Source organism: Eublepharis macularius, chromosome 4 (genome assembly GCF_028583425.1).
Source record: "Eublepharis macularius isolate TG4126 chromosome 4, MPM_Emac_v1.0, whole genome shotgun sequence".
Lineage (NCBI taxonomy): Eukaryota > Metazoa > Chordata > Lepidosauria > Squamata > Eublepharidae > Eublepharis > Eublepharis macularius.
In genome coordinates, this window is record NC_072793.1 from 186,751,003 (window position 1) to 186,764,450 (window position 13,448).

At 52.3% G+C, this 13,448-nt stretch overlaps 1 protein-coding gene across 3 annotated transcripts in view; it reads right to left on the reverse strand.

Moving 5' to 3' along the window:
• The window catches only part of LOC129328487 (H-2 class II histocompatibility antigen, E-S beta chain-like), a 261,776-nt gene extending 248,480 nt beyond the window's left edge, over window positions 1-13,296 (reverse strand). The window contains exons 1-2 of one of the 3 annotated variants that reach the window (XM_054977589.1): window positions 13,130-13,294; window positions 8,696-8,974 (exon numbers count right to left, since the gene is read on the reverse strand). In XM_054977589.1, coding sequence (XP_054833564.1) covers window positions 8,696-8,974; window positions 13,130-13,220 — 370 coding nt within the window. In that variant the 5' untranslated portion in view covers window positions 13,221-13,294. Of the gene's footprint in view, window positions 1-8,695; window positions 9,305-13,129 lie in introns of those variants that run through there. The other 2 variants (XM_054977588.1, XM_054977587.1) reach the window with 2 other exon arrangements.
• Between the last annotated feature and the right edge of the window lie 152 nt (window positions 13,297-13,448).

Here is a 13,448-nt window from a genome sequence, read left to right on the forward strand (position 1 = left end):
CGGGTGGAGAAGAGGGAGACGTTATCACATCCAGAGCGGATACATTTCTAGTGTGACTCCATCCCCTGGCATCTCCCACCCCCCACCCAGGACAGCCGATGCTCCACTGAATCACCTTCCGGTCCCTGCACAAATCTGTAGACACACAAACGCACCTCTCTCCCCCTGCCGCAGTTCCTTCTGGCTTCCCAAACTCTTAAGAATTGCTTTGCAGGATCAGGCCCACAACCAGCCTGTCCCGTATTCTCTACTGGAGTTCACCTGCTGGGCCAGTTCGAACTCTCTGGAATCCCTTTTGGCAGGGGAGAGGGAACTCGCAATGGCTGCGGCTGAAGGCAGGTGTGGACAATCCAAGGGGGTCCCTGAATGGTCCTTTGGCTCCTGGTTGAAGGTCTGTCCCCAGGGACATTTTTTGTGGCAGTTTTGCTTTTGCCTCTGGGAGGCTCACAGGAAGGAGATCTTCTCTTCCCTCGCTTGTGCCCAACACTTGATGCTCAGAGTAGACTGCCCCTGCACATGGAGGTTCTAATTCCCTACAGATCTCTTCAGTCATTAGAGAGTCTGACTGGGGAGACAGATGTTAAAGCACACGAACCCCACTCTACCAAAGAACCAGTCTTCTTCTCCCAGGACTGCCTTGGAGAAGGGAATCCCTCTAAAGATTAGTGTAAATCCAAAATGTAAAATGTTCATTGGACTGCAATGCCTCTTCCATCAAAGACTGGCGGCCTTGGACTGAGAGAAGAGGGCCTTGCTCAGGGCTCCCCCCCAAAGGCCCTGGGGGTGCCCCAGAGCTTACAGCCCCCCTCCCCCATTGTCACCTACTCAGATACCTGCACTGTCTTCTCAAAGGACCATTGAGTTGTACAAGGAGGGGGACGGGACTCAAAAGCACCTTTTCGAAGATGGAGAAAAGCAAAGCAGAGCCCCCACCCCACCCCGGAGCATCTGAGACCTGTTGGGCTCCAGTCCACAACCGCTGCCGCTGGAACAAAGATGTGCCCGTCTCCAGAAAGCTTTTGACAAAGTTCCTCATCAAAGGCTCCTAAGTAAGCTCAGTAGCTATGGGATAAAGGGCCAAGTCCTCTTGTGGATCGAAAACTGGCTAATTAATAGGAAACAGAGAGTGAGTATAAACGGGCACTTCTCACAGTGGAGGGTGGTGAGCAGTGGGGTGCCACAGGGGTCGGTATTGGGTCCAATGCTTTTTAACTTGTTTATTAATGATTTGGAATTGGGATTAAGCAGTGAAGTGGCTAAATTTGCAGATGACACGAAATTGTTCAGGGTGGTGAAAGCCAGAGAGGTTTGTGAGGCACTCCAAAGGGATCTGTCGAGGCTAGAAGAGTGGGCATCCATGTGGCAAATGAGGTTCAATGTAGCCAAGTGCAAAGTAATGCACATTGGAACCAAAAATCCAAAATATAAATACAAGTTGATGGGGTCTGAACTGGCGGAGACTGACCAAGAGAGAGAGAGATAACTCACTAAAAACGTCAGCACAGTGTGCGACTGCCATAAAAAAAGCTAATGCTATGCTAGGGGTTATTAGGAAAGGGATTGAAAACAAATCAGCCGGTATCATAATGCCTCTGTATAAATCGATGGTGAGGCCTCATTTGGAGTACTGTGTACAGTTCTGGTCGCCACACCTTAAAAAAGATATCATAGCACTGGAAAACGTACAGAGAAGGGCAACTAAAATGATTAAAGGGTTGGAACACTTTCCCTATGAGGGAAGATTGAGGCGCTTGGGGCTCTTTAGCCTGGAGAAAAGACGACTGAGGGGAGACATGATAGAGGTTTACAAGATAATGCACGGGTTAGAGAAGGTAGAGAAAGATGTGTTTTTCTCCCTTTCTCACAATACAAGAACTCGTGGGCACTCTATGAAATTATTGAGCAGTCGGGTTAGAACAGATAGAAGAAAATACTACTTTACACAAAGGGTGATAAACACATGGAATTCGTTGCCACAGGAGGTGGTGGCAGCTACAAGCATTGCCAGCTTCAAGAGGGGACTGGACAAATATATGGAGCAGAGGTCCATCAGTGGCTATTAGCCACAGGAGATAGATGGTATTCTCTTTGTGGGGAGGTGGTGCTCTGTTGTCTTGGTGCTGGAAGGAAGGCAGTGGGAGGGCTGCTGGTGTCCTGGCCTCACTGACAGTCCTTTAGATGGCACTGGATTTCTAGCCACTGTGTGTGACAGAATGTTGGACTGGATGGGCCACTGGCCTGATCCAACATGGCTTTGCTTATGTTCTTATGCTTATGTTCTTATGTCTCTCCGGAGCCACAAGGCTCCCCCTTCCTGGGCAAGAGACCCTCACAGAACGCCATCCAAAGGAGAAGTTGGGTCAGTTTGCAAGGCACTGAAGTGGGGGGGGGGTAAGTTAAAATGCCTTGGAGGTCATCTAGTTGGAACCCCCCCCCCCTCAACGAAGGAATACAGCATCCCAGACAGGTGGGGGCTCAGCCTCTGCCTCAAGAGCCCCAGGGAAGGAGAGTCCCCCCCCACCTCCCCAGGCAGGCTGCTCCAGCCCTGAAGAGCTCTGATGGTTAGACACGTTCTCCTGATACGGGGCTGAAACCTGCTCCCTTTGGGCTGTCAGTTCTGAGCCTCCACAGCAAAAGAGGACAAGTACTCTCCATCTCCTTCAGGGGGACACCAGCCCCCTCCCCTCTTAGCCCTCCCCTCCCCAGGGGAAAGAGGCCGGGCCCTTCCCATCTTCCCCCTCCCGGCTGGGCTTCCAGACCCCTCCCCAGCCTGGCCCACCTCCTCTGGAAGGGCTCTGGCTTGTTGTTGTCCCTCTTAAAATGCAGAGCCCAGAAGAGGGCACGGGGGTCCAGGTGAGGCCTGGCCAGAGCAGAAGAGACTCCCCTGGACTGCCCTCGGTTCTGGCCTCTTCTCTTTGCAGAGAGCACCTTTTCCGCACCCCCAGTCCAAGTTTCCCAGGCCTCAGCCTGGAGTCACGTTGCATGAGGACAGTCCCTGTTAAGACTGCCTGGAAAAGAGCGGGGCGTCTGGGGGGCTCAAACCAGTCAAAAAAGTAGAATGGAGAGCAGTGCTGAAGCCAATGTTATGAGGTTTTTTTAATGAAAATGTATAATCCAAGACTGAAAGAATCTCTGTGAAATCATGAACCCTATTGAACAGAAATGGATAAGCGTTTTTTTAAAGATTTTAGGCCTCCACTGTTTGAAAAGTAATCCTGCGGCGCCATCTACTGGTCACAGAAATGCTTGTCATGGATATTTTTCATTTTACCCTTTTGTATGTTGATCAGGGCTCTGGGGGCTGAAAAAAAAATCCTAAAATCCTATGAAGTGCCGAATTCAGCAGAAATAATGAAGAGGCGCGGTCTGCTTGCCTGTTATATGCAGTCAAAATTGTTCCGCGGGCATGTGCTTGCCACAATAGCCAGAGGGACTTGCGTTAACTGTGGCAGGAAAGCATGGCATCTGGGGCGGTCAGAATTGCCAGAGGGCCTGCGGAGATTTGACATGCTCAAAGAAGGACACACAAGCCGTGGAAGGGCCCAGTGCCACTAGCACCTCATTTCTGAAAGTGAGCCTGCCCCATCACAATAGGCCTGAGGAAGCCCTATTTGGATCTCTTTCACGGAATGTCGTAACTGTTCTCGATTACTGTATACTTTACTCAGTGAATGTCCTGGCTGCCGATTATATTGTATTTTCATTCACAGTGTGTTCTTGGATCTCGGTGAGAAAGGCAGACTATCCTACTATATAACTGAGCAAGTGTATTCAAGACGACCCACTTCCTACCCTGGTGCACCACCAGAGGGCGCTGCCACGGAAGGAAGCCCAGGCCAGGCACCAGGTCCCTCCAGAAAACGAGTCGTGGTGGGAAACCCAGGCTGGGACTAGGATGGGAGCAGGTGGCAATTCCCACCCACTCCTCACCCAGCTGGGATCAGGAGCAGAGTAAGTGGCAATGCCCACTACCCACCTTAACTAGCTGGTATTAGGAGCAGACCAGGTAGCAATGCCCACCCACCCCTTCACACAGTTGAGATCAGGCGAAGAGCAGGAGGCAATGCCCTTTTTCCCTTAACCCAGCTGGGATAAGGAGCAGAGCAGGCGGCAATATCCACCTCCTTCAACCTGCCAGAATAAGGCACTGAGCAGATAACAATGCCCATCCCATCTTCAACCTGCTGAAATCAGGAGCAGAGCAGGTGGCAATGCCTGTACCCCCTTCACCCAGCTGGGATCAGGAGTGGAGCAAGTAGCAAAGCCCACTGCCCACTTTTGCCTGTTGGGATCAGACACAGAGCAGGAGGCAATGCCTTCTCCTCCCTTCACACAATGGGAAGCAGGTGGCAATGCCCACCCCCCCTTCACCCAGCCGTAATCAGGCATGGAGAAGGAGGCAATGCCCATTTCCCCTTTGCCTGGCCTGTATCAGGCGCGGAGCATGTAGCAAAACTCACCACCCCTTCATGTGGCTGGGATCAGGCGTGGAGCAGGTGGCAATGCCCACCCCCTCCTTCACCAGCCAGGATGACTGACGGAAGAGAAGGGAATGCCTGCCTGCCTGCCTCCCCTCCCTTTCTAGAGCCCGTTATATTTTTCCCCACAATGGGCTTTGTTGCTAGTATCAAATAATGATTTTAACATGAGAAGTCTCTTGATTTTACATTCTGGCTCAACCGACCATGTGACCCCTAATTCTGACAGTTTCCTAAGTTTGAATAAAGGAAGTAGAAAGGATCTTTTCCAAGCAGATGGTGCTCGTCTCCAGATCAAAGGGATTGGAGATCTTCAAATGAAAGCTGTTGGTTCAAAGGGGAGATGATTCTATAGGGTTGCCTCTAAAGGACTGTGTTTCTTCTCCCCCAGCAAAACAAAACCTCCTCTCTGGGGGGTGGATGCTCGGTGCAAAACATCTCAAGGAGTGAAAGTGATTGCAGCATTTACAGTACTGAGGCTGGTGTGGCACTGAAGGCTCTGAGAATTGGCAAGAGCTTCTCCTTAAGGAACGCTAACTCTGTGTTGATGGGGCAGTGTGGACTGGACGTGTGACTGCCCGTAAAAATGCTAATGGGAGGGGCGACTCCGCAGCGCCACTCAGCCAGAGAGCTGAGGAAATCTCTTTTACTGGTTTGCCGACTGGGATGCCAACCCGCGGGGAGAACAGGAAGCATTTCCCCTGCCGAAGTCGAAGGCAGAAATCCAGGGCTGAGAAAGGGCAGGAAGGGCGGAGCCGAAGGAGACTAGTGTGAGGCCGTCCCAAGCAGTACAGCTACCAAACTTCCAGCGGTGTGCAAGTGTGGAGCCTAAACCTAATGCTGTTAAAACTGCCGCACCCATCACTGAACATATTGCGATCAGAGCTTCGCTCAGTGTAGCAGCCCTCAAGGAAATGCATGTTGAGTATTGTGAGGCCTCGCCCAGCCCCCGGCCGCGTCTTCCCCGCGTCCCACCGTCCCTCCCTTTGCCTCCAGGGGGAGGGGTGAGTTCCCTCTGCCTCAGACTGGGCTGGGACCGTGGCTGCACCAGTGGCCTCAGTCTCCAGCCAGCTGTCTCCGAGAACTGCTCCTTCCCTCTCTCTGTGCCACCTCTCAGTCAGCTACTCCTCCTCGGCGTCATCGGGACCTCCCCCTTTATAGCGGCTCTCCTCCCCGCCCCTGGACCCGTCACCAATCCCTGTGCGTGCCACCTCCACCCTCTGCTCTCCCTCGGCTTCCTCCTGTTCCCCTTCATCACCGTGCCCGTCCATCAACCTCCCTTCTCCCTCCTTCCTAGTCTCGCCAGCTGTTTCCCCTTCCCTGCGGCTGGCCCGCCGGCGCTGGCTGTGCGCCAACCCCTGTCCGCGGCTCACACGGGTGAGCCCTCCCAGGAGCCGTCCAGCCAGTCAGGGGATGGCCCCGCTCCCGGCCGGGCCCGCCCCTGCGCCCCCACCCTGGGCGACGCAGGCGGCCGCCTCGGTGTTTCCCGGGCCGCGGCCCTGCCCCTCGTCGTGGCCGCTTGCGTCGGCACAGCGGCCGTCCGTGCCAGCCCGTGCAGCTCCGGTAGCGGCAGCGGGGGCTTTGCCGTTTTGGCCCAGCCCGCCATTCGCCGCGTCCAGGCTCCCTGCAGGTAAGGGGTTCCCGGGGGGGTGTGGGGGTTGCGGGGGGGTGCGGGAGTGGAGCGGAGTTCCGCGGATGCGGGGGGGAGGCTCCACGGGCGGCGGGGAGCCCGGCGTGCGCGCCCAGTCCGGGGCAGGAGGGGCCTGCTCCGGACAAGTATTTAAAAATCAAAGCAGGGTTTTCCAAAGAGAAACTGACTGCGCTCTTAAGAAAGCTACATTTTAAACCAGGAGAGGCAGAGGCATGCCCAGTTACAAAACTAAAGAACGGACAGTATCAATACCTGCTAATCTCGGATGAGAATTTTATTTTGTGTTGTGCAAACAGAAAGGATGCAAAGGAAATTGCTAAATACCTAAGTAGGGTCATGGACTTAATCTCTCTTGGAAAACCAAGTAATTATCTTGGATTACAAATTGATAGAATAAAAGATTGAAGTGTTCTCCTAAGCCAGAAACCTTGTACAGTCTCTGGGGATGCAAAACGTCACAGGAATGAACACATCAATGGAATAAGCTATCTCAACATCACTGAGGGAAAGCAACTTGAAAACAACCTGAAGAGCTGTCCAAGCCAAAGGCAATCCCTAGTCACCAAGTCTGCCACAGAAGCAGAATGCCTCTCTGAAGCACGAGCATGCTGTGAGCGGGAATTGATCCTCCGTCTACTCAAGGACTTTGGCACAGACAGACGAAACCAACTTCTCTGTTCTGCAGGTACCCTCATCAAACCCCCTGAGAAGGAGAAGCCGGAACAGCTACGCAAGAAGATGGGCCTTCCTGACTTCGGCTTCTGACACTCGAGGGGGGGGGGGTTGTTGGGATTTTTGCAAGTGTCCTACGCTCAGTCAAGAAACAGTTAAATTGTTATTCTGTTTGTTTAGTCGGATGGCCAGTTAGCATAGGACCACTTGGGCCTCCTGTAAAAGTCCCCGCCCTAGAAAGGGGCGTCTTTAGTCCTCCTAATGAAGGAAGCTGGGATTGTCTATTGGATGAGCCACTTTATTGGGGGGCAATTAGCTAGCAACATAGACTGAGGTTTTATTGCTCTTTGTTCAGCACTGGAGGGGCACAATCCCTGTACGTAACCCCTGGCATTGCCCTGGCCACTGCATTTTGCACCAGCAAAAGTTCCCAGGCAGATGTCAAAGGCAGCCCCGCAGCGAGAGCATGGCAGCACTCTAGCCTGGATGTAACTCCAGCATGGCTCATCGTGGCCGGTCACATTTGTTGATGAAGGGCCATAACTCTGAACACCAACTGAAGTGCACAAAAGATGCTCTGTGCCACGGAAGAGACTTGCATCTCTAAATATAAGTTCAGGCTCCAGTCATGCTGCTAACCTGCTCCTTTGGGAGGGGGGGGTGCAACCCCGTCTGGGACCGGCTGCTTCCTCAGTCCTCGGGCAGCTTTGCTGTGGACCGACAGCACCTCAGTCTTGTTTGGATACATTTCATTGGCCTCATCTATTTATTTTATTTTTCCTTTTATGTTATTTACAGTCTGCCTTTCTCCCTGAGACTCAAGGTGGGTTACACAGTGTGGGTCAATGTGATCCAAGGCTGGGACCATTTAATGAACAACACAACGGGGGAAAGAAAATAGAGATTCGGAACCAAGCAGAAATCTGAATACTGAGATGAAATAAAACATAAGTAAGGAATCCCATTAACTTCTTTGGGCACTTAATTTAGGGGGAAACAGGGAAGTTCAGGGGGTGGGGGCTGGTTTTTCTGTGGGCTTCTAATTATTTTTCTGGTGGAAACATTGGGGGAACACAGAAAAGAAACTCCTGTGAGATATGATCTCTTTTAGAATGAGTAGAATGCCTTTTTGCACAACATGCGTACGGCATGGAAAAGCCTGAGGGCTTGCTCAATATTTCCAGTAGAAAGAATTTGGTGGGGGGGGGAGACCTCTAATATTATAGAAATATAGAATATTTTAAAGATGTTTTTCTTTGATTAATATGCTATAATATGTTTAATGCCAATAAACTGAAGAGGGCAGTGTTTTGATAAAGTCGATATCCAAACATGCTGGCAGCCTGACCCACGGGGACCGTGCAGGAGATTCTCTGTGTGAATAATACACACTGTTTTGTTTACTGCAGTTTGTTTAGTACAGTTTACTATCTACTTTCATGTTTTATTATTTCCAGTGTCTGAAATGGAAAAAATTAAAAATCTATGTGTTAAGATGGTGTAAGCAGTTTGCAACTCTGAGGGGGGGGTCCTCTGCAGACCTCTCCTTCCCCCTGTGCAGATCCGGCTCCCCCCTCTTCCCTGTTTCTCTGCCCCGTTGTGGCCCAGGGTGGCAGGAGGGGGCAATGGCTGCAGCCCCCTTCACCTGTGGTCTGGGGGTTCTCCAAGGAAGGGGGCTGGGGGCTGCCTGAGGAGGGTCTTCCCCCTGCCCCCGAGGGCGCTTCCCTGCGTGGCCTTCCCCTCCCCAGAGGGGTCTGGCCCTCCTTCTCTGCCCCCTGCCCCCAAGGGCTTCCCCGGCCAGGGACCTCTCAAGAGGAAGAGGAGGAAGAGGAAGAAGAGAGCCCCTCGCCTCCCCCGCTCCCCCTCCCTTTCCCCTCTCGCCCCCCCCCCTCACCCTTCCTGCCGATGGCCGGCCCGGGCTCCAGCACCGCGTAGTTGTGGCGGCAGAAGCGCTCCACCTCGCCCCGCAGGAGGTCCAGGCTCTCCTTCTGGCTGTTCCAGGCGTCGGCGTCGGGCCGGCCCAGCTCCGTGACGGCCTCGAAGGTCCCGCGGCGGCTGTCGAAGCGCACGAGCTCCTGGCGGCCGTAGATGTACCTCTGCAGGAAGCGCACCTCGCCGCGAGTCCCGTTGGCGAAGCGGCACTCGGCCTTGCCCTGGTACAGGAAACGGGCGGCTGCGGGGGGAGAGGAGGGGGAGGCGCGCCAAGGCCGGTCAGCCCCGGGACCCCCCACAAAGAAGCGGGCCGGGGAGGGTAGAAGCCGAGGGGGCGCCCCGGGCCGGGCGGGAGAGGAGCCGCCCCTGCCCCGCGCCCTTCCCAGACTGCAACTCCCGGGGGGGGGGGGAGCAGCGAGAAAGAAGCAAGAAGCCCCCCCCCCCGCCGCCCGTCCCTTCCGGACTCGCATACAAAGCTCAAGGGGGGGTTGCAGCCGCCCCCCCCCCCCGGTCTGATCCAAGCACGGGAGTCCTTGCGAGGAGGGGCCTCCGCATGCTGGAAAGTGCAATGACCCCCACCCCCAGCGCCTCCCCTGACACACCCGCGCAGCCCTGGCTTCAACCCAGACTCTGGCTTCCCCGCCCCTTGCCATTCCCGCTGCCTCTGGCTTAGTATGACTCGCCCTGCCTTGCCTTGCAGGGGAGCCAGGCCAGGACCTGTGTCCTCTCCCATCTCCTCCCTTAAGCCGGGGGGGGGGCTTCCTCTCTTCCCAGGAGACCCAAACGCCAGGCATTCTCTGCTGGGGCTTCCTCTTTGTGGAACAGCCTGCCCGAGGGGGCAAGGAAGGGCCCCCACCCACTCTACTATCTATATTTATGTGCTGCTCTATTCATCTTTCTCTTCTCCCCCATTTTATCCTCACAACACCCCTGGGAGGCGGGCTCAGCTGGGAGTGTGAGAGATGGGCCCAAGGTCACCCAGTAAATCTCAACAGCAAAGGGTGGATTTGAACTCAGAGTTTCCCAGGTCCTATTCCAGCATCAGGTCGTTTTCTTGGCAGACTTTTTACGGGGTGATATATTGTCGAAGGCTTTCACAGCCGGAGAACAATGGTTGTTGTGGATTTTCTGGGTTGTATAGCTGTGGTCTTGGCATTGTAGTTCCTGACGTTTCGCCATCAGCTGTGGCTGGCATCTTCAGAGGTGTAGCACCAAAAGACAGAGATCTCTCAGTGTCACAGTGTGGAAAATATGTTGGCAGGTCATTTGTATCTACTCAGGAGGGGTGGGGTTGAGCTGAGTCATCCTGTAAGAGTTTCCCAGGGTGTGGAAGGCTAATGGCGGGAGGCTTCACTGTATCCTGAGGAAGTTCTTTTGCATATGGATTAGTGCTTGATATGCTAATCTTCTCTGCAGGGCTATTGTCGGGTGTGGAGTGTTTTGTTAGCCTGGTGTTTTTCAGAACTGGCAACCATGCTCGGTTCATTCTTAAGGTTTCTTCTTTCCTGTTGAAGTTTTGCTTATGCTTGTGAATTTCAATGGCTTCCCTGTGCAGTCTGACAAAGTAGTTGGAAGTGTTGTCCAGTATTTTGGTGTCCTGGAATAAGATACTGTGCCCTGTTTGAGTTAGGCTATGTTCAGCCACTGCTGATTTTTCCAGTTGTCCAAGTCTGCAGTGTCTTTCATGTTCTTTTATTCTTGTCTGGATGCCACACTTTGTGGTCGTGATGTAAACTTGTCCACAGCTGTAGGGTATACGGTATACTCCTGCAGAGGTGAGGGAGTCTCTACTGTCTTTTGCTGAATGTAGCATCTGTTGTATTTTTCTGGTGGGTCTGAATACTGTTTGTAGGCTGTGCTTTTTCATAAGCTTTCCCATCTGATCAGTGATTCCTTTGATATATGGCAAAAACACTTTTCCTGTGGGAGACTGTTTTTCCTTAGTTGTTTGATTTATCCTTGGTTTACTCGCTCTTCTGATTTCATTTCTGGAGTAGCCATTTGCTTGAAGTGCATGGTTTAGATGATTAATTTCCTCGTTGAGAAAGTGCGGTTCACATATCCGTCTTGCACCGTCTACTAATGTTTTTATTATGCCTCTTTTCTCTCGAGGGTGGTGATTGGAGTTTTTGTGTAAGTACCGATCCATGTGAGTTGGTTTCCTGTAGACCTTGTGACCTAACTGAAAGTTTGCTTTGCAGATGACCAAGGTATCCAGAAATGGAAGTTTACCCTCGGTTTCTTTCTCCATGGTGAATTGTATGTTCAGGTGGATATTGTTGAGGTAGTTTAAAAACTCCATCAATTCTTCCTCACCATGGCTCCAAATAATAAAGGTATCATCCACGAACCAGAACCAGACTGTAGGTTTGTGGGGTGCTGATTCTAGAGCTGGTTTTTCAAAATGTTCCATATGTAGAAGTTTGCTATAACTGGGCTGAGAGGGCTTCCCATGGCCACCCCATCCATCTGTTCACAGAATTTGTTATCCCATTGGAAGTAACTGGTTGTATCCATGTATCTCAATTCTGGAACGGGTCAAGAGTCCCCGCCCGAGAGGGGCCTCTCTCTGAAGCAATAAAGAAATAGCCTTTTCCTTCAAGGAGCTCAGAGCAGCAGCCAAGACAGCCTTTCCTCATTTTATGCTCCTAGCAACAACCCTGTGATATAGACCAAGCTCAGAGAGAGTGGCTCCTTCAGCTAGCATCATAGTGGGGTGGGGGATGGGGATTCGAACCTGGGTCTCCCAGAACCTGGCCCAGCATTCCAGCTCCTACCCCATGCTGGGGCTTGGGGTTTTGGTACTCTGGGCCAACTGCCTCCCTCTGCAAGTCCCCCCGAGGGCAGAATGAGTGCCACTGTGGTTCTCAAAAGCTTATGCTACAATAAAGTGGGTTAGTCTTAAAGGTGCTACTGGACTCTTTACTATTTTGCAACTACAGACTAACATGGCTAACTCCTCTGAATCTAGAAGCAGCAGAGAATGCAGGAAGTGGAAAGGGAAAAGGATCTGGCCCCTCTGCACGCTTTCACGGGCTCCATTCAGGGCATTAGATGGGCGAGAGATGGGCGGGTCCTCCAATCATAAGCCCCCTTCCAGAAATCTCAAGGAAGCCCCTACAAATGGAAGGAGCTCAGGCAAGGTGGGTGGGGAGGGATACAGAAGAGCAGCGGCGGGGGGGGGGGACACACATCCCTGGCTGCTCTGCATCCCCCCCCAGCCCCCTAGAGATCACCTTGCCCGCCCCCCCACACACACACTGCTTCTTTCTGCGGATGCTTCTCTGCCTGTAGCAGCACACTCATTTGCAAGCATCAACATTCATGGAGATGCTTGACCTGTTGGACTTCTCTCCGTCCTCATCTACCAGCAGCATAAAATATTTGGGGAGTGGAGGGAAGCATCAAACCCCTTGGTCTCACCGGCTCTGTAGTCCCCCCACCCCAAGCCCTTCCACACTCTGACTCTCCTTCCCTGGCCCCCTTCCTCCTAGAGATGTGGGGGCCCAGAGGGGGGGAAATGGGGGTCCCTCATTTTTTCTGAGGCCCTCCTCCAGTTTTTGAATGAAAAAAACTGGGGAGACACCGAAAAGAAAATCCTATGAAACGTTTGCTCTTTTCAGGGGAGAAAAACCTGGCCTTACAAAGCATTTCACTCATTCCAAATATTTAGCATGAAAAAGTCTGACTTGGAGCACTGAAAAAAATCCTCCTTTACGGTAGATATGTATAATATTTTAAAGATTTTTGTTTAAATGTAATAATTTTGGCCATGATTAATATGCTATCATGGGTTTAATGATAAATTATTCAAGTGTTTTCATAAAGTCAATATCCAGACACGCTGGCTGTGCTTCCTTCTGCCTGTCATTCCATGAGAGAGTTTCTGTCCAAATAATATGTTCTCTTTTCTTTATTACACAATTTCTTTTCTGTCTTCAACTTTTTACTTCTCCAACAGCAAAAATTAAAGATCGATGTGCTGTGGTAGCAACGGGTGCGAGAGTTCCCTACTCTTCTCATATTGGGAGTGCTTGCAATTTTTCTTACACAAAATGAAGATATTTATACTTTTAAATTCCATAAAAATTCCAAATGTTATATGCTAACATTTTGTTGTTTTTGTTGTTCAATCGGTAAAAGAAGTTTAGTTTTGGTGGGAAAGTAAAAATAATAACAGAAATGGGGGGAAACACCCCCCATGGCTTCAACATTTTCAGTTTCTGGGGTTTGGCAACTCCCGGACAAGGTGACCTGTCTCAGAGACCTGGGAGGGCATCAGGGGTGGTGGTGGTGGTCACAGACCCCTCCCCAGCCTCAGGAGAAGGGGGTGGCGAGGGGAGGGGCCCCTCTCTGCAAGCCCCCTCCCATTCCCCCCCCCAGGAGCTCCACTCACCGGGGGTCTTGAGCCTCCTCTCTGCCCCAGGGACCAGGGATAGCCCCATCAGCACCAGCAGCGCCTCCAGCAGGATCAGGCCAGGCCCCATGGCTGCCCCACAGAAAAACCCCGTCCAGCCCTGGGGAGAAACTTTGTCTGTTCCCTGCAGGGGAGCGAAAAGCGCTTTTGCCTCTTCTTCTGTCCTGGGGAGAGGCCCAGAGGAGCACCAATGAGAATCCACGCTGAGGCAGCGTCATCAGTCTCCAGGCAGAAGCAGCAGCAACTTGTCTCTTTTGGTAAGATGTGTTTTCGGAGGAGAGCCAAAGAGAGGGAAATG